This window comes from Jaculus jaculus, chromosome 11, assembly GCF_020740685.1.
Source record: "Jaculus jaculus isolate mJacJac1 chromosome 11, mJacJac1.mat.Y.cur, whole genome shotgun sequence".
NCBI lineage: Eukaryota > Metazoa > Chordata > Mammalia > Rodentia > Dipodidae > Jaculus > Jaculus jaculus.
In genome coordinates this window covers 96947617-96974617 of record NC_059112.1, presented here as the reverse complement: position 1 = coordinate 96974617, position 27001 = coordinate 96947617, and the positions used below count along the sequence as shown (strand labels likewise).

Below are 27001 nucleotides of genomic sequence, written 5' to 3'. Positions count from 1 at the left end.
AGCCACTGCAAACGAACTCCAGACGCGTGCGCCCCCTTGTGCATCTGGCTAACGTGGGACCTGGGGAACCGAGCCTTGAACCGGGGTCCTTAGGCTTCACAGGCAAGCGCTTAACCGCTAAGCCATCTCTCCAGCCCAAATTTTTTATTTATTTATTTGAGAGCGACAGACACAGAGAGAAAGACAGATAGAGGGAGGGAGAGAGAATGGGCGCGCCAGGGCTTCCAGCCTCTGCAAACGAACTCCAGACGCGTCCGCCCCCTTGCGCATCTGGCTAACGTGGGTCCTGGGGAGCCAAGCCTCGAACCAGGGTCCTTAGGCTTCACAGGCAAGCGCTTAACTGCTAAGCCATCTCTCCAGCCCTCCTTTTATTTTTTACCAGCATGTTGTACAGGCTCCTGTGATTTCATTGAAAGAAAGGCGTGTCCAGGGGCTGGGCATATAGCTCAGTGGTAGAGTGCACATCTAGCATTCATGGGGCCCTGCATTCAATTCTCAGCACCAAAAATAACATGTGATAGATAATAGATAGACAGAGAGGCAGACAAATAGATAGATAGATAGATAGATAGATAGATAGATAGATAGATAGATAGATAAACAGACAGACAGACGATGGACAGACAGCACTGTACAAGGCCTGTGTATCAAAGTATGTCTACCAAGATTCATTCTTAGCTACAAAAAAAAAAAAAAAAAAAAACATAAACCAACACCAGCTGACTGAAACAGGACACGCTGAGTTAAAAGAATACATAGAGATGCAGAGGGCAGCCAGGAAGGAGGCAAGTGGGCTCTGGCTCTGGGCTGCAGAGAACTCCGCCCCCGCAGCGCCCAAGACACAGGAGCGTGCAGCCGGCGGTGCTGGCCCCTCTTCCTGCAGCCCGACTCAGGCTCTTCTGTCTCCATCCTGTGGAGACTGTCCCCACAGCCACAGGGAGCTCTTCCTAGTTGCCGTGCTTTTGGTCCCACTGGCTGGCAATCCAGGGTTACCAAGGACATATTGATTATGCTGGCCAAGTGAACGTTGTATTGACAGCTTCCCCAGTGGGGAGGGAACTTGCTGCCTACCTGTCTCCCACCAGGAAGACAATTTTCCAGGTATTAAAAGAGGTCTAAAAGAATAACAGTAAGGGCAAAGGGGGACAAGTATTAAGTGTATTTTTTTTTAATGTTTTGAAAAATTTCATACAAAAACCCAAGGGTCAAGACAAAAAAAGAAAAAGAAAAAGAAAACAGCTACAACAGTTTGGCCTTGAACTCTCGAACCAAGGTTAAGATACCTGGCACTGCTGGGCATGGTGGCGCACACCTGTAATCCCAGCATTTGGGAGGCAGAGGTAGGAGGATCACTATGAGTTCGAGGCCACCCTGAGATTCCATAGTGAATTCCAGGTCATCCTGGGCTAGAGTGAGACCCTACCTCAAAACAAACAAACAACAAAAAAAAGATACCTGGCTCCAATTTAACAGCCTCCAGGCCATGTGGAAACCTGGCCGGAATCAGAGACGTTTCTGCTCTTCACCTGGGTTACTTTTAGATTAAATCAGGTGACAGGCACCATGGTGCTTGTCTGAAATGAACTGCAGAGGAGAGCTTACCAACAGAATCCAGCTGCAGCCAGTCGCATACAGGTCTCCCCAGTGATACTCTCCCACTGAGAAAGTGGGACCAGCAATGCTGCAATCAACACTGAAGATCAGGATCTATTTTTAAAGCGGTGCATTTACAACTCACGCCCACGCAGACTCGCGGTGGTGGAGACACACGCTGACACATCTGTGCACACACACACACACACACACACACACACACACACACACACGAATGCCTGGGCACGGGATTAGCACAAAAGCTTTACAAAAATAAGATTCCGCCAATGATGTCTGAGCTGTGAGAAGAATTCCAACGTTGCTGATCATAAGTGTAACCTACAGTGAAACCTGACTTGCAGCTAGAATTCTGTTTTGCATAAAGTTGGTTTTCAAAATCTGAATATTTCTAATGTAGTCAATCCAATTTCGGGGTCTGTTTTGGTTTTAAGCCTTTAAAAGGTTTTGTCAGTTCTGCTAGGAAATCTGAGATTTAGAGTATATATTTAAAAAAAAAACTGATTTGTTCCCTAAAAACGTAATGGATGGGAAGGTAAAATTAACAAAAATTGATTAGAGAAACAGTATGAGATGGACCAGAAGGGAACTGAACCAAGGTCTCTAAAAATATGAGAAAAACTCCAAGAAGCTAGTGATCAGCTGGTCTTTACTTCTAACTAGAAGAGTCTTAGGAAAATGTGTCTAAACTACATACTTGAGTGTGTCCTCTACAGTTTATGTATTTAAAACTTTATCCTAAGTGAAATGATGTCGAAATGGAGGATCACAGAGGAGGTAATTAGGTCATGAAAGCTTTACCTTCATAAATGGATCAGTGTCATAACCGTGAAGCTCCCTTAGTTATTACAAGAGTGGGTTTCTTACTTAAGCAAGTTTAGCCCTCTCTACTTACTCTCTTGCTCTTGCCCCCTCTTGCCTGTCAATCCTCTGCACGGGATGACGCGACACAAAGGCTCTCGCCCATGCAGGCACCATGTTCCTGGACCTCCAAGACTCCACAGCCAGCCATGGAGTAGCCGTACAAACTGCCCAGTTTAAGATGGTCTGTGATCGCAGCGCACGCGCACTGAAGAGGGATGAACAATGTGGAGAGAGAGACAGTGAAACGGCAGAACAAGTCTCCGCTGGGGACAGACGGCAAACGCAGTAGACGTTCACAGGAACCGACTGCTCTAAGCAACCTCCACGAGCAAAGTCAGCTGGAACTCTTCAAACACATTTTCATGAATTAAAAATATCGTCATTTCCGACTTCCGGCCAAGGTGGCAACCGCCTAGCTGCCCTGCAAATCCCGGGGACGAAAAGATAGATGCAGATCCTAAGGAGAGAGCCACCCCATCATACCTCAAAAGGGCCCGGACTGAAACTAAGGAAAATGGGCTAACCCCATATACCTCAACAAGGAGGGACCAATGGGGAGGGGGTAGGTCATGGATGAGCCTAATAATGGTACCAAACGGCCTGTACTTGCAGAATAGAAAACTAATAAAAAATAAATAAAAAACAATAAAAATCTGATATCACTGTTTATTAGTTTAAAATTTGTGTTGATTTAACAGATCTTTTGGTAATAGTAAGTATTCCAAATACATTTATAAGGTTTAAATTGAATGTTCTTTGCCTTAGGTTGATTTTGTCCACTTGAATAAAATTACTTTGCTTCTGAAATAACAACAACAAAAAAAATCGTCATTTCCGAGGACATGTCTAGGAACATGAAGTGAAAGGCCCAAGAAGCCAGGAGCCTAGAAATACTATCACGGTCCAAAAGGAGCTTTAGCAGGGCCCTGCATACCTCAAATTCCAGGCCCTACTCTCTGCTAGAAAGTAAGTAAAAAGTCATTCTTATTGTGTCAGAGCCCGCTCTCGATATAAAACTAGGTAAAAGGACGTAAGACAGACCCTTGAGGATGGGAAGTGAGTAACGGATTAAACTGCTTATCTGGCTTCTGTAAATTGCTCGCACCATAAGCCCTAATAGCCTGTCTTAACCACACTTTGTCACCCCCACCCAAGAGCCCGTGCAAATGCTGACCACCAAGGTTATAGGAAACTGATTGGTCCACGGAGCATGGGCTTGAGTAATTTAAAATGATTGGCTTAGAAACTATGGAGTGGCATAAACTGACTGGCCCACAGTGCGCAGGCTCCTGATGCTAAGAAATGATTGGTTTTAATGCACAGGCTTTGTTAAAAATCATATAAAAGCTGTCCTGTTCCTGCATTTGGGGCTCTGCAGTCCTCTACCCCTGCGTGGTGTACGACTGTGGCCCCAGCGCGCTTGGAATAAAAATCCTCTTGCTGTTTGCATCAAGACCGTTTCTCGTGAGTGATCTGGGGTGTCACCATTTCCAGGCGGAGCGTGGGGTCCTCGTTCTGGGGGTCTTACAGAAGAAGAAAAGGCATTTCCAAAGCAAAACTGGAGCTGGGGAAATGGCTCAGCATGTAAGGGCACTGGCCGTGCAGGGCCCGAGCAAGACTGATGTGCCCCGAGTTCAACTCCTCAGCAGCCTCCTACATAGCTGGGCATGACCACCTACTCTGTGTACCCCAGTCCTGTAGGGAAGAGACCAGATAGTCCCTGGGGGTTTGCTAATCAGCCAGTCTGACCGAAAATGGCAGCTCATAGCCGGGCGTGGTGGCGCACGCCTTTAATCCCAGCACTCGGGAGGCAGAGGTAGGAGGATCGCCATGAGTTCGAGGCCACCCTGAGACTACATAGTGAATTCCAGGTCAGCCTGAGCCAGAGTGAGACCCTGCCTCGAAAAAACCAAAAAAAAAAAAAAAAAAAGAAAAAGAAAAAAAAAATGGCAGCTCTGGATTGAGTAAAGACAACAATGAGATGAGTCATAGAGCAGTGTACACAGTGTCCTCCTCTGGCCTGGCACTGGGCATATGCATCTGCACACATACATATACACTTACACCACATGGACCCCACACAGAGAGACATGAAAAAAGGGGAAGTAGAGGCCTGCACTGGCTGGTGACAGGGTCCCATGCAGTGAAAGCTCTCCACAACTGTGGCTCACGAGAATAAGGAAATGAACGTACTGAGTGTCACTTCAGCTCTGGGATGGCTTGGCCAGAGTCCTGGGGCAGATGCTCCTTCAAGGTGCTTCCCTGGCTGTGGGGAGGGGCTCGGACTTGCAGACACAGCGATGAGATTTTCTGAAGTCCACCTCTCTCTGCTGGCACACTGTGCCTTACCTTTTGGCTTCAGATAAAAATGCTAACGGGCCATCCAAAATACATAAGTGTGGAGGTTAGAGGACGTGACCTCTGAAGGACTCTAGTAAAAGCCTGTCTGTCAGATTCAGTGATCTAGCTGGAATCATAGAGCACCCCAAATGGAATTCTCCTGTCTCTCCCCAGATTTTTTTTTCTATTGCAAAGAAATTATTCTAGATCATTCTATGACTAAGTGGCAAGAAAAGAGGGGAAGGGTTGAGGGAAATCAACATAAGTATGTCTACACTTCGCAGCTCAACAACAACTCTGAAAATAGCCCACCCAGAATTAATGTAGGTATTAATCTAAGAAGATGAATAAGGTTAACAAGCACACGGGAAGGTACTGAACATCACCGATGGTGAGGGAGATGGAATTCACACCGTGATGACACCACTTCACAAGGAGATGGGCAGTAAGACATGAAGGAAGTGGGAAAATGGGAACCCTCATACACTGTGAGGAGGAGTGTAAAATGGTGTAGCTACTCTGCAAAAAACCAAAAAAACAATCTGACAGTTCTACAGAATATTTAGTGCAGAATTACTATGAGACTCAACAACTTTACTCAGCCCTCTATACATATATATGATATGAATATATACATATATTCAAGAGAAATGAAAACATCTGTTCACACAAAAACTTCATGAATGCTCATGTCAGTATTATTCATAACAGCCTAAAAGCAGAAAAGAAATATACAGCAAGTAATGAATAAAGAAAATGTGATATATCTATACACTGGAATATTACTCTGCCATCAAGAAAAAAAGAGATCTGCGGGGCGTGATGGCACACGCCTTTAATCCCAGCACTCGGGAGGCAGAGGTAGGAGGATCACCATGAGTTTAAGGCCACCCTGAGACTACATAGTTAATTCCAGGTCAGCCTGGACCATAGTGAGACCCTACCTTGAAAAACCAAAAAAAAAAAGAAAAGAAAAGAAAGAGAGATCTGAAACATGATACAACATAGATAAGCGTTGACAACATCACACCAAGCAAAGAAGGAATTCCATTTAGATGAACTTTCCAGAAGACAAAATGAGGCAGACCAGGAAGTAGATCAGTGTTTCCTTACAACTAGGGAGTAGGAAATGACTGCAAAAGGTTGTGAAATTTCTTTTCAGCTTGATGAAAATATTCTAGAATTAGATGGTAGCAACAGTTGCACAACTTTGTGAATATAATAAAAATTTTAATTGACAGTTGTGCCACACGGGAGTCACATGATGAACAACAAAAATCCAGGCATCACACAGCCCACTACTCCAGCCCTCACTGGTCAGAAATCAGATGACTTCCTTGAAGGCTGGTTGAGTCACTGCTGGTTGCTACCTCTAAGAGATAAGATCCTTCCCCCAATTAACCCCTTCTTTTATCCTCTCTGGTTGTAGGATGACTCCCTTCTTAACCTCCTCCACCTATCTTTAGGGTTATAGATTCACTACCTCTGCATGTAAAGGTGACTGGGCCTGCTCCATGCTTACTGACCATGTGACCTCTTGTCCTTATTTTTAAGGGTCTTCTTGTTGGGGTTTTGTCTTGTTCTGTTGGGTTTTTGTTGTTGTTGTTTGAGGTAGGGTCTCACTCTGTCCCTGGTTGATCTCGAACTCACAGCAATGCTCCTACCTCAGCCTCCAGAGTGCTGGGAATGCCCGGCTTGTTTTAGTTCTCGTGTATGTGGAGGTCAGAGGACAACTTCAAGGTGTCTGTGCTCCACCTTCCTCGATACGGGGTTTCTTGCCACTGCAAATGAACTGCCAGTCGGCAAAGGAATGTCCGACTTGCTGGCCCCTGAGCTGCGTATTCTCCTGGCTCCACCTCCCCTCGCCATAGGACGGTGGCTTCACATCCATAACTGCTAAGCCATCTCCCCAACCTGCTCACTTAAGTTCTACAAACTAAGTTTATTTGTGTATAAAATGGACATACTTTACCCACCTCATCCGACAGGTATGAGGATAAAGGCAATTACTAAATATAAAATGCTTGCCAATAGCAGTTGGGGCAAATAAGTGGGAGCAAGCACAGATTCTAAGTGTCCCTATGCCAAAGCCATGTTCCACGCACATAGCCTCTGCTCTTGTAAAACCTTCGGTCTGGAGGAGCACGTTGTAAGGAGTCCCACCCTTCCTTTGGCTCTTATACTCTTTCCGCCACCTCTTCCACAAAGGACCCTGAGCCTTGGAAGGTGAGGTATAGATGTTACTTTCAGTGCACGTGCTCCTCCAGAAACAAAACGGCCTGGACATCCATGACCTCAAGTGCCTGACACTACCTACACAAGACCATCATAATAGGAGGAAAAGATGATGACATCAAAATAAAAGAGAGACAGATTGAGATGGGGAAGGGATAGGATGGAGAGGAGTTTCAAAGGGGAAAGTGGGAGGAGGGCGGGATGGCTTAGCAGTTAAGGTGTTTGCCTGCAAAGCCAAAGGACCCAGGTTCAATTCCCCAGGACCCACGTTAGCCAGATGCACAAGGGGACGTATACAACTGGAGTTCGTTTGCAGTGGCTGGAGGTCCCGATGTACCCATTCTCTCTCCCTCTCTCTCTGTCTCTCTATCTATCCCTCTTCTCTGTCCAATAAATATTAATAAAATATTTAAAAAATAAAATCTTTTGAAAAAAAGAATGAAAAAACAAAACCTTTAGTCTAGTGGGCAGATAGCTCCTATGAGTGGTTATCATACAGGGACCATGAAGATGGGGAAGAGGCCCAGGTGGATGGAAGCCTCCCGCTGGGCCCTTCACAGCAGAAGTCACAGAAAGCCCAACTTGAGCTGGTTTCACCGCTGGCACTCTAAATCTCACCTTCCTGCTACAGTTCTAAAGACACCAAGTTCTAAACAGCTGACAAATACTAAATCCTTTGCTGAGATCAGTGCCTAGAGTCTGGCAAACCCTAGCATCACTATTACTTGAGGCCAAGGAATAGCACTGAACCTGGCCGACGGGAGGCTGTGGCCTGGGCCAGGCGGTGGAGTACAAATCAGTGCTGTGCTTCTGGGAAGAAGCCTGTGACTGGGAACTAATGCCAACTCCAAAGCTGGGCCAGGCCTACTGTGGCTTATAAGAATGTTGTCTGCTTATCAGGGCAGCATCACTCTAGTACTACACTTTATTCATTTATTTTTTATTATTTTATTTTCGAGAGAGAGGGGCAGAGAAAGAGAAAGAAGCAGAGAGAGAGAGAGAGAGAGAGAGAGAATGAGTGTGTCAGGGCCTTTCAGCTGCTGTGAATGAATTCCAGATGCATGCGCCCCCTTGTGCGCATGTGCAACATTGCACACTTGCATCACTGTGTGTCTGGCTACATGGGACCTGGAGATTCGAACACGTGTTCTTAGGCTTTGCAGGCAAGCGCCTTCACCACTAAGCCATCTCTCCAGCCTTTAAATGTACTAGCCTTTAAATGGCCAGAAACATTTCAGAAGTAGGTCCTTCACAAATAGCCAAGAAGCAACCCCTTGAGCAACTTTTCCTAAGTCTTCCTGTCTCAGGCTTGACCGTGTCTCCTCAAACCTTGCATGTTGAAGTCTTACCCCACAGTAAGTTGAAAATGACTATTTGGAGTTAGGGTCTTTAAAAGAAGTAATTAAGGGCTATGGAGATGCTCAGGGGTTAAATGGCTTGCTTACAAAGCCTGTTGGCCCAGGTTAAATTTCCCAGGACCTAGGTAAAGCCAGATATACAAAGTGGTGTATGCATCTGGAGTTCGTTTGCAATGGCAAGAGACCCTGGCAAACCCATATATTCTCATTCTTTCTCCTCTCCCTCTCTCTTTCTCCTTCCCTCCCTTCCTCCCTCCTTACAAAGAAATAAATATAATAAAAAGTAAAAGTGGTAATAAGGCTCAATGAGCCATTCTCATCCAATATGACCAGTGTCATGAAAAGGAGAGACAACGTGGGTGTGAGGGAGAGGAATGACCATGTGATGACATGGGGAGATGATGTCATCTACAAGGTAAGGAGAGAGGCCCCACTGAAAACACTACACAGACGATAAATCAACAGGAACTAGGAAGATGGCACCGTAGCTAATGGAGCTTCCTGGCAAAGCCTGCCAGCCTAGGCTCAATTCCCATGCCAGCTGGCAAAAGGCCCTGGCATATGTGTGCACATACATGCATATACACACACAAATAAGTAATAATTTTAAAAGCAAGCAAACACAAAACCCCTGCAGACTCTTTACTCTCACCCTTCTGGCCCCCAGCACGGTGAGAGAGTGAATTTCAGTTGTGGAAGCCGCTCAGACCTTTTGCTTTGAATCACATTGGCCCTAGCACCTAATGCACATCCTATGAGAACAGCTTCTCTTCCTTCTCCGAATTCGCAGGTTCCTGGCAGAAGTAGAGGTCATCTTCCCTCCTAGTGGAAAGAGCCTCAGAATTGAAGGGGCTTTCAAAATTTGGAAGAAATGTAGACATTTAAGTGTGTAACTCTGATCAACAGAATCAATTAAGCAAAATATCATACTTCCCTCTTCTTCCTCCCTGGTTTTGATTTTTAATATGTTTGTTTTTGTTTTTTTTTAATTTTCTTAAAAGCATCAAACCACAACAAAGAGGGAAACTTTTTTTTTTTATAAATTTTTTATTTATTTATTTGAGAGCGACAGACACAGAGAGAAAGACAGATAGAGGGAGAGAGAGAGAGAATAGGCGCGCCAGGGCTTCCAGCCTCTGCAAACGAACTCCAGACGCGTGCGCCCCCTTGTGCATCTGGCTAACGTGGGACCTGGGGAACCGAGCCTCGAACCGGGGTCCTTAGGCTTCACAGGCAAGCGCTTAACCGCTAAGCCATCTCTCCAGCCCAAAGAGGGAAACTTTATTTATGTATTTGGGAGAGAAGGAATGATTGCAGAGAGAGAATTAGCATGCGCACACATGCTAGCGGGCCACAGCCCCAGCCACTGCAAACCAACTCCAGACGCACACACTACCTTGTGCGGAATCGAACCTGGGTCCGTAGGCTTCGCAGACAAGCGCCTTAACTGCCAAGCCATCTCTCCAGCCCTTGAATTTTTGAGCTAGGATCTTACTAAGAAGCCCCAGGTGGCTGGGACAGAATCCTGCTGCCTCCGCCTCTACAATAAAGGGATTTCAGTTTACTGTCACTCCTGGTCTACCCATATGTTTTGATGAACACAAATACTGTATCTGAAACCAGGGGTTATAGACAACTTTGCATTCTTATCTCTGATTCATCATCTTGTTTATTTCATGCCTTGGTTTGCTTGCCAAGACATTCCAGCTTTTTTTTTTTTTTTTTTTTGTAGATAAATGCTTGCAAACAGAAACGTTCAGAACTATCATCTCCAATACTCGTAAGTTAAATCTGCTCCGAAGTTTGAAAGGTTAAAGACAAACTTTTATGTCTAACTTCAAGCTAGCAGTATATACCAATGACGTGCATTTTTATCACACATGTAGCAAGCATCAACACCACCATCATGCAAGACGATGGACTACCATCAGCTTTCTGCATATGAAGGCTGTCAGACTGCAAACCATCCCGGGGCAGTTTTACACACATTCCACACTTAATAATGACTCCTTCTAATTCAATTCAGAATGATTAACAAGTAAGACCATGGGGTTAAAAGCTTGGAAAAACATTTTACAAGCCATCTATTTGATCCTCCTCCATAAAGCCCCTCTCAGCTCAGGATGATCTTCGGGTCATCTAGGCAGTCCATTTTCAAAAGTCCTGACCAGTATAGGCACCACTTTTCTACTTCTTTTTTTAATTTTTTTCTCCATTTTTATTAACATTTTCCATGATTATAAAAAAATCCCTTGGTAATACCCTCTCTCCCTCCCCCCACTTTCCCCTTTGAAATTCCATTCTCCATCATATCCCCTCTCTATCTCAAGGGCAAGAATTAAAAAAAAAAAAAGGAACTGAGACAATGTAGCAATGAAATCTTGACTTTCTAAGTAGCCACATGTTTGAAGCCAGTCTTCTGGGGAACGTAATATTGGGCAGGTCACAGCCTTCACAGACTATTGTCCGCAACAGACATTCAGAGCAAACACTCTGAATGCTAGATAAATGACCTGGGTGCCGCATTTAGTGCTTTTGTTTTTTGTTTGGGTTTTCTGTTTTGATTTGTGGAAGGGTTGATATAGCTCGAGCTGGCCTGCACCTCACAATTCTCTTGCTTCAACTCCCCCGGTGCTGGGATTATAGACATACGACACCACGCCCAGGCTAGTATATGTTTCTGAGGTCTACCTACAGGTCTTAGCATTTTTACACAGTAGATGCTTTCCCCAGCAACCTCTAGTCAAGAGACAGAAAGCATGCTGACAGGGGGCCCACAGCACACACTGAGCATTTTGGACTGGGTCAGCTATCCATGGGGCATCGTGTGCTTACCACAAGTCAACAGCATCTGTCCCTAGACCATTAGTGCTGGCTGTGCATACTAGTATAGTCTACTAAAATTGTGACATCAACTCATGAACAAGAGAGAGAAGTATGAGCAGAAAGAGAAGCTGCTTCTAAGAACACTAAGGAGGATGTTTGGAAGTCTCCTATAAAGGTAAATTACTGGGCTGGAGACACGGCTCGGAAGTTAAGGCACTTGCTTACCAAGCCTGATGGCCTGGCATCAATTCTCCAGTACCTACATAAGGCCAGATGCACAAAGTGGGACATGCGTATGGAGTTTGTTTGCAGTAGCAAGAGGTCCTGGCCTGCCTATTCTCCCTCTCTCCTTACAAATAAATAAAAAGCTTTTTAAAAAATACCCTTTCTCTTTCTCTCTCCTTATAAATAAAGAAAATTTAAAAGGACAAGGCTGGAGAGATGGTTCAGAGGTTAAGACACCTGCCTTCAAAGCCTAACAACCCAGGTTTAATTCCCCAGTACCCACATAAAGGCAGATGCACAGAGTGGCACACAGATCTGAAGTTCATCTGCAACATCTGGAGGCCCTGGTATGCCCATTCTCTATTTCACTCTCTCTTTCACCTCCTCTCTCTCCTTGAAAATGCATAAATAAACGTTTTTTAAATTCAAGTTATTTAAGAAAGATGCTGTCCAAATAGTAAGTGTAACAAATAGGCAAAACAACTGAAAAGTCATAAAACCACAGTATTCTATACCCAATTTGTTTTGTAAATATCATGCTCCACTTCAAAGAGACAAAGACTACAGCAAATGCACGCATTTAAAAACGCATGATGCCTGGACCAGAGTGAGACCCTACCTCGAAAAACCAAAAAAAAAAAAACGCATGATAATATCCTGATGTACCTGAATTCTGAAGGAACTCAACCTGTGGTGCGGAGTGTCTAGTCGAGTTTACAGGCTGGGCTGAGGGTAAAATACAAACTTGCAGAAAAGCATTACTAGACCTTGAAGCACTTTCTATCATCCAACTTGGAAACCACCTTCTTGGACTGCAATGCAGGCTCCGGCACTTACCACCACCTGTGTGACACTGGGTAAAGGTCACAGCTTCCAGGACCCATCCCCTCTGTGTCTGTAGGACAAGGACAATGATGCCACCAGTGAATCTTTGTCAACTCGGGCCTAGGCCACAGCAATGGCACTGTGAATGATCACAGTTCGTGTTCTTAGCTAGCACCGCGGAGCAGGCCGGCACTGACAGCCAAGTGCCGTGGCAGGGGAAATGAAGAGGAGCAGGGAATTCTTTCCCGCTTAAAATGAGACTTCAAGGTTTAAGGGCAGGGATCGCTTTGTGTTTAAATTTAAATTTAAAAAAGTGGCCAGCAAAATGACACCAGAATTCAAAGCTGCAGAGGCACCCCAAGACAAAAAAGGAGAGGGACTGAGCCCACTGGCCTTAAGCCCAAGGCCCAAAGCCAGTTATTGGTACTTTCAGACCACAGTACCGCTATCTATCTATCTATCTATCTATCTATCTATCTATCTACCTACCTACCTACCTACCTACATGAATTATGTATGCGTATGTGCACACGTGTGTACGTACATGCATGTATACAATCACGACAGAATCTATTGCTGCTGCAAAGAAATGCCAGGTGCTTGTGCCACTTCCTGCATCCAGCTTTACAGGGGTAGCTTGCCAGGCCATAGGGTTGTAAGCAAGTACCTTTAACTCCTGAGCCGTCTTCCCAGTTCTACAGTCACACGCACGCACGCACGCACGCACACAATGTTTTGTCTTTTTTACCTCATTCAAGAAAACTGAAAACAAAACCATGTAACTTGCAGAAAAAAGGATGGAACAACAGATAATCATATGAAGAGAAGTAAGCCATGAAAATGATAACAGGGTGAGTATTTGGGGCCAGCAGAGATGCAAGAGAGAAAACAGTAGAAGAGGGAACATGAACAAAATATACTACACACATGCATGAAAAAGGGTGAAACTCATTACTTTAACAGACTGTTAAAAGGTAAGTCAGACTTACAATTTGCTCATATACCTTCTGGAGCCAGGCATGGTAGCACAGCCTTTAATCCCAGGGAAGCAGAGGTAGAGGATCGCTGCAAGTCTGAAGTCACCCTGAGATTACATAGTGGGTTCCAGGCCAGCCTGGACTAGAGAAGTGAACAACAATACAAAAATCAACAATAAAACAAAACCTTCTAGAGAAGCTTTCTGTGAACAGGGTTTATTAGACAACTTCTGACTGCTGGGGCAAAATACCTGACAAAATCAGTATACAGGAAGAAGGATTTATTTCAGTTTAACGCTCAGCTTACAGTCCATCATAGCGGCAGGGGCTTGAGGCAGCTGGTCACACCGTCCACAGTGAGGAAGCAGAGGTCCATAAATGCTGCTCTCTTCATGTCCATTCCAGTACTCCTGTCCATGGATTGGTGCTGCCCACAGTTAAGATAGGTCTTCCCACCTTAAGTAACCTAATCAAGATAATCCTTCAGGGCTGGAGAGATGGCTTAGCGGTTAAGCGCTTGCCTGTGAAGCCTAAGGACCCCGGTTCAAGGCTCGGTTCCACAGGTCCCACGTTAGCCAGATGCACAAGGGGGCACACGCGTCTGGAGTTCGTTTGCAGAGGCTGGAGGCCCTGGCGCGCCCATTCTCTCTCTCTCCCTCTATCTGTCTTTCTCTCTGTGTCTGGCGCTCTCAAATAAATAAATAAATAAAAGTTAAGGATACACACACACACACACACACACACACACACACACACACACACATAGTCTATAGCATCCATGATCACAGAAAAATTATTAAAAAAAAAAAAAAAAAAGATAATCCTTTACAGACATGCCCAGAGGCTAATCTAGTCTACATAATCTTTTGCAGTGATTCTAAAACCTGACAATATAAACCATCACACAGAGCATCGGATTAATCCACCTTAGATCTTCCTCTAAAAGTGATTCCAATGCGTTTAGCCTGAGCTAAGAAAGACAAAGTACCAGTGCGGCCTTCCAGGTTTGGGTGTGCAAACAAGACCACAGATCTCTCGAGCAGACATAAGACAACAGCATTCCTGGCCAACTCCGAACAATCTCAAACAATCAAAGGCTCAGTTTAGCAGCTTAATCGGGTAATGGATGGCCAAAATAGAATCCTCGGGAAACAAAAGCTCATGGAAAATAAGCACAAATCAACATTAGTTGGGACTGTAGACAATAAAGGAAATTCAGGGTTTCCTTATATGGGACTTTTGAAGAAGGATTCCAAGACCTCTTCTTATAATGACATGTTTACTCTAAGACACCTCCACAGGCTCCTAGCCACTGGGATCCACATGTTTCGGCAGCTAGCAATCAAAACACTACAATACCTGCTGGCGGAATGGCTTAGCAGTTAATGTACTTGCCTGCAAAGTCAAAGGACCCAGGTACAATTCCCCAAGACCCAACCAAGTAAGTCATATGCACAAGGTGGTACATGTGTCTGGGTGGCTGGAGGTTCTGGAGTGCACATTCTCTCCTTCTCTCTCTCTCTCTATCTCTCTCTCTCTCTCAAATAAGTGAAAAATAAAAATAGCAGGGTGTGGGGGGTGCAGGCTTTTAATCCCAGAACATGCGAGGCAGAGGTAGGAGGATCGCCGTGAGTTCGAGGCCACCCTGCGACTTCACAGTGAATTCCGGGTCAGCCTGGGCCAGAGTGAGTCCCTACCTCGAAAAAAAAAAAATATATATGTGTGTGTGTGTGTGTGTGTGTGTGTGTATATATATAACTGCAATAAAAACTGTGGCCCGGCACCTACAAGGAATAGGTCCAAGCAGCTGTGTCAATTCCTAGACATCTGCTGAGAACCAGCAGCCCAGTAGGGACAGCCAGATGTGTTTGTTGCCTCTCCTCAGTGCGAAGTCATGAGTGTTAAGGTTTCTACCTTGCCGGACTGTACAGTGCACAGACAAGAGTGACTATAATGACCAAATTGAATTTTAGTAAAATGTTTCATTTGCTACTACCCGGGAATTTTATGAAATTCTGGGATAAAATTTACTGCTTCCTAAAAGAGGCAGAGGGTCTGGAGGAGCTGCTGTGAGCCCCGGTTTTTTGTACAGCCTTGCTCCTGAGATGCCAATCTCCTTCGGGTGAGCTTCCTCTCAAGTCCCTGACTTGATCCTTTCTCCTCATACTTCCTCCATGGCTTGGCCTCCACATGCCCATGGAGCCAACCAGACTGGTAGCCAACCCCGACGCTCCCAAGTCCCTTAGCAATACTACTTCCTCCCTCGTATTGCACATCACCTTGATAGGTGCCAACAAATTCTCACCTCCTATTGAGACTGTACATTCCCTAAACCTAGTTTCCCTGTACCATCGACCTTATCGGGTGGAGAGCACTAAGCAGGTGCCCAATCAACAAGAAAATGGATCACTGTGGATGCCCACAATCCCTAAGCATGCCTTTGTTCTACATATAACCAATGCTAAGAACTTTATGTGGCCCTGCCAGATGCCTCTTGTGAGCAGAGGACAGCCAGCTTCTTACTCCACCTGCTAATGGAGAACACCCACAACTCTACACCCCTCGTCTGCGTGCAGCGTGCCACAGGGGAGCAAGCTGTGTCATGTTGACACGGTGTGGAAGCAAGTCAGCCAGCCATAGGATTTCTTAAAGAACTCTAGGCCCAGGCTGGAGAGATGGCTTAGCGGTTAAGCGCTTGCCTGTGAAGCCTAAGGACCCCGGTTCGAGGCTCGGTTCCCCAGGTACCACGTTAGCCAGATGCACAAGGGGGCGCACGCGTCTGGAGTTCGTTTGCAGAGGCTGGAAGTCCTGGCGCCCATTCTCTCTGTCTCCCTCTATCTGTCTTTCTCTCTGTGTCTGTTGCTCTCAAATAAATAAATTTAAAAAAAAAAAATTTAAAAAAAAAAAGAACTCTGGGTCAGTTTTCTAGGAATTTCAGCGCCTTTCAAACAAGTCACCACTTAACACTCACACTATCCCAAACCACAGGCAAGTCCTTCCAGTCTCCACCTCTAAGAAGGTCTCCACCCACTTCCCCATCTTGGCCGTCACCACACCCGAATCACGCAACAGCCTCTTCCCTAAATTCACAGGCCTTCTTGCCGTCAGGCCTCAGCATCCTGAACAAGGTGGCAAAATGAATTTCATTAGCCTCTGCTTCTAACCCCAGAGTTTCCATGCCTGACTCCTTCCCATTCCCCAGCACTCGGCACAAGCCTCCCTTGAAGACCCCATCCCCCCACCAACCTATCTGAACAGGTTTCTGTTCACCTCACCTCAGCCTGCACACTGTGGGTAGTAAGCCACTTGTGGGCTGACATGTTGGTCTCACCACCCAGAATGCAGAGCAAGTTCCAAACTATCAGCTGAATGAATGAGCAAATGGCTGGATGATAAAAGGATGCATATCATCCAGGATAATCAATAGTATTGAACTTTAACCCATCCGTGAAATCAGACCCAAAAGAAGCTTGACTTTCTTGACAAACAAAAGTAGTGGCTGTCCTCCCGGTGGCCTAAGCCCTCAGCAGTGCCCATCGCTGGGAACTTCCCCGTCACTTACTCAGTCTTCTCTCATGAATTCACACTGCCTTATCCCTGACCACCTTTCTCACTGGAAATGACCCAGAATATCTTGGCTCCGAAACCAGGAACTCTGCCTTGGAGTCGGTCCCAAGGTCTCAGACTCATAGTTGGGGCCAAGAGGGGCCTTGATGTGCCCTGGATTTGCTCTACATCTGGCTACAGCCCTGAGCTTTGGAGGAACAAAAACAGGAAGGGAGCAGAAGCCTCTTGAGACCTGAGAGGGTCCCAGAGATAGAAGTGAAGCCCTCCAGTGCCCAATGTCCTGAGACCTAGCCAGCCCAAGACAGGGAGGAAACAGTGCGTGGAACATAGGTAATTCGGGGTCAAGAGCAGGATGTGGAAGTACATAGCATTTGGGAAAGATGCATACCCAGTCCCAGCCCTGAAACCTGACAGATGCCTAGATTTAAATCCTAACTCCAACATCTGAATTTCTAAAAGTCTCGCGTGTGCTCTTTCATCCCTCTGAGACTCACCACTATCAACACAATTTCTACTTTAAGACCACTGCTAGGCATTTTGTCCCTAGGTGTTGTATTTGGCTCATATACCTCTCCTTTCATTCCTTAAGATAAGCCTATTATTCACATGAGAAAAATACAACCAAATATCAAATATACTGTGCAATTTGCCAGAATAGAAAATCTAGGCTTACCATACTGTTTTGATTCTGAGCCATACAAACTGAACCATATTTACTTCATTCTGTCAAGTGAGTGGGCCAAACTTACTGGTGTAGTTTATATATGTACACAGTAAGTGTTCAATATGTTTTTTTAATGAATGAATCAAATAACAAGTTTTGTCTATATTGAGCCTGCTAATCAAATCTGATAGACTAAAAATCCCTTCTTTTCATAACCAGACAGGTTGCATCTATATTGATCCCACTAATCAAGATTGATAGACCAAAATCCCTTCTTATCATAACCGTGCATGCGGCCAGTCACTAATGCACCTGTGCTTTGGTAATGCAGATGCAGGCAGAAATCAGATTTAAACCATTAAAAGGCTAACTACTTTGACAGTGGGGTTTCCTTGTGATTTCCTTGTGATTGTGGAGAAAACTTCCTTATTTCGTCAGAGGATTATCTGTCAGTTCCCTCTGGGTTTAGACTTTCAGTAACCAAAGAGACTTTTCAAAACAGAAGGATTGCTCAGCAAAATAAATAAATAAATATTAACCAACCATTCCACACATGGGCTGTCACCACATTTTTGCAAGGATATTTACAGAAGCATTCCTCTTTATAATACTTTATGAACCCTGAAAGAGGAAGGGCATTGCCTAAGACCAAGCTCTGGCAAAAGAATCTGATGAAAGCCATCAGTTTTGTGCCACCAGCATGGTGTCCCTGAAGGCTCCTGGTTACTATAATTACTCTGCTTTGTGCTGTCCCACCTCAGGGTTCACATGCAAAACACAGAGTGTTACAGTTCACCCATGCCCACCCACCAAGGCCACAGCACACCAGGGCAAGAAATGACTTCAGTGCCCATCTCCCACAGGCACCTTCAGCCTTAAAAAAAAAAAAAAAAAAAATGCATCTGCTGGAGCCAACTTACAAGAAGGAAAAGTAGGAACCAGCCATTCCCTCTGCAGAACCGCCTCAGGCTTGCTTTAAGATGCCTTCATAATGGCGTTAAGTTCTGTGGCTGGCAAATCCCCTTGATTCGGCTGAGCGTGGGACACCTAGCCAAGGGACAGCATGAAGGTGCTGTGCTTACCAGACACTTGCGAGGAAGTCACAGCATCTGGGTCCTTGTCCCAGCTGAGTCACCAATGAGCTGCTTCAGAGTCAAGTCATTTTAACTTCTTTGCCTTTAGGTTCCTCACAGAGGGACAGATAAACACTGATAAAGCGCAAGTATGCCCTAATTTCTGGAGTTACTGTGGAAATTAAGTGACCATGAAAGATGGTGGGAAATGCACAGCCCTATCCAGAAGGCTGGGAGCTATTCTAATGTATGTGTACACACGGGAGAAAAAGAGCCCCCCGAACCCTACCCATATCCGTTCTTGCTCATACTAAGGGTGTCTCTTATTACTAATAAGAGGAGCAACTGGAAATGTTTAGAGACTTCCCTGAATGAGGATGCACACAGAGCTCTTGGAGAATGGGCCCCAGTCACAGAGGACTCTATGACAGCCTGTGTGTCCTAGGACAGTTGCACAGGCAAGTGCCCCCACCCCAGCTTTGTAGGAGATCAGGCCCTAAGCCTATTATTTCTTACCAGATGCTAGCAGTGCGCTCGGAATCCCCAGGATACTGACTACATTGGGGCCAGGCAACAGGAACCACCAGCTCCCAGGACCCACGTAGCCAAGTGTGAGCGAGTCTGACGGAAGTGCAGGCCACCTGGCCATGGCTTGCACTTGCTCCCTTCTGCCCTAGCTGGGTCTGAGTAAGCTTCTCATGTACTCCTGCCTGACTAGAGCAGTTACATGTCTTTGACAAACCATCGTCCCCAGGGAAGCTTAACAAAAATAGGCAAACCCCATGCTGGACTGGAAGTATTGGTGCTCCTCATAGGGAGCTCCTAATCGGCCCCCTCCTCACTGCAGAGCCAGGCTGGCTGTTTCAGCCCCCTGAGTATGAGGGACTATGAAACTACCTACATGCACCACCAAATTCAGCTCTCACCCTTCCATTGCCACTGTCCACACTCATATGTTCTAGAAGCTCAAAAGCTCCTCTAATCCTAGACAGATTGAATATTATGGAACCAATAAGGATGATCAAAACCATCGAAGGAGGGAAGGGGAAAAAGTACCTGGAAATCTCTGCATGAAACCGCTAAACTTTCTAGAAAAGCCGGTACAGAGGGAGGTGCTGTGAAGCACAGAGAGAAACGCTGCCAACATGGAACACCATAACTCTCAGTACAATATTCTAGTGTGTATTAGAAGCGCTGGGAGAGGCTATTAAAACATTGAAATCCAGGCGCTTTGGGGTCGTAGCTGATGGCGCTGATCCAGAGGCCACACTGGAGGGAACACTGACTTCCCAGGCTGTCATTCCTAGGGACAACTTCAGATCCAGACCACTGCTCTCGTTAACTCCCGGTGGGTCTTAACAGGACCTGCCGGAGTCGCTGAGCAGCTGCCCTGCTTACCTCTGCCCTCTTCCCTTTTCCCACTCATGCACCCAGGAGGCTACGGATGAGCACTGCAATCAAGCCAGACCTCGTGTGTATCAATCTCGCAGGACTGAGGCCAGCTCTCCCAGTGAGCAAGATGACTTTGCAGAAGGAACAAGGTAGGGTATCAAACAGCCCACACAGGATCGGGGTCTCCCGGCCCTTTCTCTGATCCACGGTACAGTCCTTCCCTCCTCAGTGATAAGAATGGGCCAGTGGGACAGTGATAGGAAAACACACTGACCTGCTTTTGTCCTCACTAATCTGTCCTAATGACCAGTCACAACACACTGATTTCCCTCTGTGAGCTCACTCTGTGTCACCAAAATGCCACCCTGCCAAGCTTATCAACTACTACTGTGCAAAAGAAGTCAGCAAGGAGCCACCAGCAGTACCCCTCAGGTAGATGGTAAGTCAGCTCCCCTCAAGACCAGGATCTAAGGATTTCTGACCCAGAAGGAACCACTATAGTATTTATTTTCTTCCCAAAGCCTATCATGACATTACACTGCACACGATTTTACTAACAAAAGCAGCAGTTCTATAATGTGTTGTTTGGCTCTATGGGGAATTTGAGGATGTTCTTACAGAAAGCAACACTGGGAATAATTATAAACATTCTCTGTTAACAGCCTATATCACAGCTCTTCTCCTTTGGTTCAGATGGAATAATCTGGTCAAAATTCACACATGTCAGCTTTCACACAGGTCAGCTTGGCCTTTTTGGCTAGGGGACAGGCAGGAGAGATGAAACACTAAAAATCACGTTTATGTCCAATAAAGAAAAAGAATGGTAATTTATTCACAATGCTCTAGTTAACCCCTGGTCTTTCAGATGATTTTTGTACACACAAATAAATGTATTTGATGAGAGAAAATATGATTTTCCCACTCATTCATAAAAAAAAAGCTTTTCTCTCCCCAGGCAAAACAGCACCCCATTTCCCAGGCTGAGTGTCCGATTCTATGAAGCCTTATAAACCAAGCAGTACCACCCACTCAACCTTCAGTTACCCCTACATTAGGGGGTCCATCTCACAGCACTCACCTTCAGGTGACAGTATTGGCCCAGACCTCCAGAGCAAACGTTCTTTCTCCTCCCTAGCCCCAGACTGAACCCATTTCCATCCACAGAAGAGGCCATGCCAGACCACCCTTCACCCTCCCGGCCCTGGCACACTTGGTTCCCGAGCTCACCTGTTCTCCAGGAGCGTCATACACACCACTTCCCGCACCCCAGGGTTGTTGGCCTTCTCCACGGAACAGCCCTGAAAGTTCCAGGTGGCCAGCCTAAACACGGGCCGCCCGTCCCTCGTGCCTCCGAAGGCCTCCACCGAGGGCCTGGTGGAGATAATCTGCGTGGGGCCCCCCGGAGGCAGGTCCAAGTCTTCACTCTGCAGGCTCAGCGAGGTGGGACTGGGGTGAGGTTTGGCTGTGAAGGTCAGACCCCCGTTGGTGTGGGTAGATGGGGGCCTGGACTTCTCCGCAAACACCTGATGTCTTATTCTGTCCAGGAAGGTCGCGTTGATGCCATCCATCCTCACCAGGTCCTCAACGCTGAGGAAGGGGCCATGCTCCTTGCGGTAGTCCACGATGCTGACAGCCATCTTCTCCGTGAGGCCCCTCACGCTCATGAGCTGAGCCAGGGTGGCAGTGTTGATATTGACCCGGGGCGTGAGGGGCACCCCCGTGGACAGGTGGTGAGGCTGCTGCTCGGCCAGCAGGTCCCGCCGCAGGGAGCTGGGAGAGTGCTGGGCAGAGCTACCCTTGCTGCTCACACAGATCTCAAACTTGACCTGCTCCAGCTTGGTGGCACCCACACCGCTGACCAGTGCCAGGTCCTCCACCTTCTTGAAGCCACCGATGTATTCTCTGTACTCCACGATGCTTCGTGCCACGGCACGTGTCACCCCGGGCAGGGTCATGAGCTCCTCCTCGGTGGCCGTGTTGATGTTGAGCCTTTCCTGATTGACGAGGATGTTGCTGAAGTTGCAGGCGGCGCTGAACTTTCGGCTATGGGACAGGTCTGAGGGGTCCCTGGGAATGGAGCGATGGCAGCCCAGGGTGCTTCCCATAGCCGAGCAAGACCAGGGGGGCCCAGGAAGGCCTCTACGACACAACTCTGGCTGAGGAAGAAGCCCAGTGGCCTGTAAAGCACCGAGTGGAAGGATCCGGGGCTGAGGAGTAGAAGTTGCTACCGCAGACAAGCATCAAAATCGTCCATGCTTAGTGTTTAAAATTAACCTTTTGCTTGGCCACTTAGAAATCCACAGGGAAAGTGACTAAATGAATCAGTCAGCTCTCCGCACTTCCTACTTGGTGCCTGAGTTCAGACTAGCGGGGGTGGTGGCGGCGGTGATCCGGTGATCGTGGTGGTGGTGGGGGACGGACAGGTGAACTTCTGAAAACCATGCAAGATGCATGGAGGCTGGCCCACGTGGATTTTCCAAGTGGAGACGTCCGCTTTGTTGACCACACTCTCCCCGGGGTCCAAAAGAGGCTATAAAGGCACTTGTGTCACGAAGAGACTGATCGCCATCAGCGTCCCTTCACCTGGACACACTGGGCGCTGGAGGCCACTCCTCACTTAGGCTCCCGACAACGCACACCAGAGTCCACCCCCCCCCGACTCCACGCCGGACACTTTGGAACTCGCGCACCCGGTGCAGACCGGGGGTGAGGGCACCGAAGACCGGCCGATGGACTCCCGCGCCCAGCTCCTCCGCGGCCGGCCGCGTCCCACCTCGCCGCCTCTTCCACCTGCAGCTCGGGAGGAAGCCGGTGTCCAGCCGCCGTCCGGGGCCCGGGTAGCGGGGAGGGGCGGGTGTGTTCCCCGGGGGGGGGGGGATGTCCTCCACGCCGCCTCGGTGCGCTGGGGTTGCGGAGGGACGGCAACAAAGTCAAGCGTGGCCCTCTGGAGCGGGCAGGGACCCGTCGTGAGCGGCGGAGGAGCTCGGCCAGCCCCGGGCCGCACCGGGGACTCGCGCGTCGCTCCGCCGCGGCGTGGATCCACGCACAGTGGGAGGCGCGCGGGATCCGCCCGCCGCCCAGCGCCTTCAGAGCCCCGCGCCGCCGCCGCCGCCGCCGCTGGCCGGGGCGTCGGAGCCCAGATCCCCGCCGACCGCCCGCCTCCGCCCGGAGGCCACGCCTCCTCTCCCGCGCGGAAACCTCTGGACTCCGCATCCCCTGGGAGGGGGACGCGCGGGGGCGGGGCCGCGGGACGAGGCGGGGTGGAGAGCCAATCCGAGGGCGCGGGGGCGTGGCCACGCCGCCAGGGGGGCGGGGATTAGGGCTTGGGGCGGGGCCAACGCCGCAGCCGCTGGGAGGAGACCTGGGAGATGGTGATGCCCACTGCTGTTCTGCACACCGGGTTCCTGCCTGGTCCAAGGGCTTGGCTGTACTTGGGTAGAGGCTGCGTGGGACCTCCCTGGGTGAGATGTGCCTACATTTTGTTTTAGGGACATAGGGAGGAAGGCCAGGGCACACCCAGTGAGACCCGGTTTGCCCTCACGTCCTAGAACTAATTCATTTCTACCACCACTTTAGGCCTTTGCCAACATCCACTAATGTGCGCGAATTGTGGGCTGCTAAAAAGAGAGCTCGCACCACCTCCTGTGGGCTCTTGTGGATGTCACCGTCACTTCCACAAAGCTGGGGTGAATGTCCAACCAAACACAGTTTGTTGGGAGGAAGGGATTTATTTCAAGCTCGCAGATCCAGCGGGATTCCATCAGTGGTTAAAGAAGCTGTCTCCCTGTCATAGAACCAAGCAGAAAGAAATGCCACCAGCAGCCAGCAAAACCAAATAGCGGCAGACAGGAATCCCCACTGCCAGAGCCCACACTGCAACCCACACCTTCGGGCTGGAATCAGATCCGGCCCCAAACACACCTTTGGGCTGGACCTCAGGATCCTCCCCCAGTGACACCCCCTCCAGCCAGGTGATGGGAGACCCAAGTTATAAGCTTGCTTAAACACCTGACTTTATGGGGGGCATGCAATCATATTCAGACCACCACATACATAATGCTGCTCACTTGCACAAGAGAAAATAAGGGCATGTTTCTTTAAGCATTTAATAACTAAAAAGGAAGGAACTGCTATTGGGAAGTATAGGCTGCTTTCCAAAACTTGGAACACTTTTTGGATCACATTGTGAAAGGATAACTTAAATTAAAAATTAAAGGGCCTCTTGCATTAGAGAGGATTCCTGGAGCTAGAGTATGGGGCTAAACAAAAAAGTGATAGCCTCGGTACCCTTGAACACTTTGCCCTGGGGCTGTTCACATACTCTGAGGAATAGGTCTTACCTAACTGATATAACCAAAGCTTTTGCTTCCAATTCTCTGCAGGTCGGCCCCAGAGGTTCTTTAGATGTAAAATGAGTAGCGGCTCAGGTTGGCCAAATGTTACAGGTAGGGATGTTAGGACCCTCAGAAGCGCTTAGACCAAAAGTGAGTGGGAGGAGGGGATTGCTGATCTCTGGGGAAGCTAGAGATTAGATCTTATCTCTAGCAGGATTTCAGCCAGCACCAAGGAAGTCAGTGGCTTATCCGACTCTACCTATGAGACCTTCTTCTGCTGGAGTTTTTTTTTTTTTTTTCAGGCAAGCTAATCTGACTGGATAATAAGAATGCCCAAGCCTTACCCTCTTCTCAGGCCCTCCCACCAGAACTGTGAACTAAACCACTTTTTAAAATAAGTTCCTAGCTCAAGGTATTTCCTTATAATAACATAAAACATATTGGTGCATTAAACAAATGAATAAATAATTAGTGGGATATTACTGAACAACTATTAAATAAATAAATAGTGGAATATTGCTGAACAAGTATTAAATAAATGAATAAACAATTCGTGTGATATTGCTGAACAAAAAGGCAATAAAATATTAATAAAAGCAACAGCAGTGAAGAATTTCCAGAAAAGAGAGAATATACTGCAAAATATAAATGAATGTGCATGTGGACACAATATAGTAGTGGTAGATAAGAATGGGTTTAAAGGAGGAATGGGTTGAAAAGGGCACACAAAAATCTTAAGGGGGTGATAGAAATGTTGTTTGAGACATTGTAGTTGCATACGTCGGAACTAATTGATTTTATATTTTATATGTGCAGCTTAGCATGGTTCAATAAATAAGCACAAAGGAATCACTTTTGCAGAAAAGATGAGATTTTTAATTGTTTTAATTAGTTTACTTATATATTTATTCATTTATTTGGCAGTAAGGCAAGCCAGGATGGAGAGAAGGCTTAAAGGGGTGAAGGGAGTAAAGGGGCCCAACAAGTTAAGGTAGCAGCTAACACCACAATGATCAATTCCTCATTTTGAAGTGTAAGCCGAGGGAAAAGAGCCCCAGAAGATGAGAAAATGGATGATGTCTAATAGTCTAATCTACTGTGTTATTATATATATATTTCTTCCTCTCTCACTCCTATATACACACATTCGGTCTTTTATAAGATGTACAGTGCTCACTGATGAGTTCTGTCTGGAGGGAATTAGCCAAAGGAGCTGAACCTCTTGGGTTATAGTTAGAAGGGAACAGCTAAAACACAAGAGACAACAGAGAGATCCAAGGAAACAAAAAATGAGATTGAGATAATATGATAATGTATTTGACTTCTGAGAATCCCTATTGAGAATGAGAGGCTGGGTAGGGGTTTCATTATACAAAGAATGGAAGCTTAAGCCAATTGTACTTGACTTTCCAAGGATATTACGATCACACTTGATATTTGAGATCTCAAAGGGCAGAGGTTACATCATCCTTGCCAAATGCCACATTGAGTGGCCTCTGCCCTTTACAAAATAGTTCCTACTTGGGGTCTGGTCAGGGAGGACCAGGTCAGTGGACTTTTGCTTCTTAGTCAGCACTTTCAAATGTAAGCGGTGATGAGGGACAAGGGAAAGTGGTGGAAGTTAAGAAGAGAAAGCATTGGTCGATTTTCAACTTCAACACCATGTGGTGGGCACTGGAAATACAATGATTTCTAATTCCTAATTCTTCTTTGTCCAGAGCTTACAGGCCAGCAGTAACATAGAAATGAAATAAGGAAAACCACTGCATGCTAAAATAAAAGGGAGAGGAAAGGAATGAGCCTCAAGCATAAAGGTAACTTACTCTGAGAAACTTGCCTGGAAAGCACAGGTTAGTGTAAAACTTGAAAGAGGAATAGGAAAAATGTTGCAATCCACAAACGCCAGTCCCCAGGATTGCTACAAAGCAACACTCACTTCCAAGGCAATTATAACATCCAGCCAGGTAATGGCAGTGCCCTTGGCACCAACCCTGTGCACTGGATAAGATGAATGTTGGTTGAATACAATGATCTCAACAATAGATCTGTACCAGAGTAGGCCTTCCCTGTTCCAAACTGTGGAAAGCCAAGGCATTAGCAGGGATCCTACCTCACTGTGTGTTGTGACATGTGGCATATAGGTGGACAGCAACAATGGAAGCCCCTGTGACCTCCACACCTGGCCATGGAATCTGGCTACAGACACCCCAAATAGCAGGAGCACTTGCATTCCCATCTCTGAGTATCTAGCACTGAGCTAGCAAGCAGCCTGTAGAGACTGTGTCCAGCCCAGCCAGCCAGGCGTCCCAGCATGCTCCTCAGCGTCGTCCATCCCAAGCCAGGGAGCCCGGCAACCACGCTGGAGTACGGCTGACTTGCTGGTGTGGAGAGCTCTCTGCGTCCTTCACCCCGGAGCAGCCCAGCAGACACCCTGGGGCAGAGCGGCCACTCGCGGAGGACCCAGTGATCCACGGGGCAGGAGAGAGGACGCTGGCTCTGGCACCTCACCGTGGCCTCACAGCAGGAGCATCGCCGAAGCTGGGGCATTGTTACTCGGCTGCAACACATGCCAACGCCCCTGGTGCAGCCCTGTTCCCATCCACTGACAAGCAGCCATGTTCTCTCTAGACTGGGCTTTCTCTTGGGGATGTGTTTTATTTGTTTTTCAGTTGGGTCACAGGGAAATTTTAGGGTTCAGGGGCCTCCCCTT

General features: G+C 47.2%; 1 protein-coding gene across 1 annotated transcript in view; it reads right to left on the bottom strand.

Moving 5' to 3' along the window:
• Window positions 1–22945, bottom strand: part of Eepd1 (endonuclease/exonuclease/phosphatase family domain containing 1) — a 134314-nt gene extending 111369 nt beyond the window's left edge. The window contains exon 1 of the mRNA XM_004652289.2: window positions 21185–22945. Within this exon, the coding sequence (XP_004652346.1) occupies window positions 21185–22062 (878 nt within the window). The 5' untranslated portion in view covers window positions 22063–22945. The remainder of the gene's footprint in view (window positions 1–21184) is intronic.
• Window positions 22946–27001: the final 4056 nt, after the last annotated feature.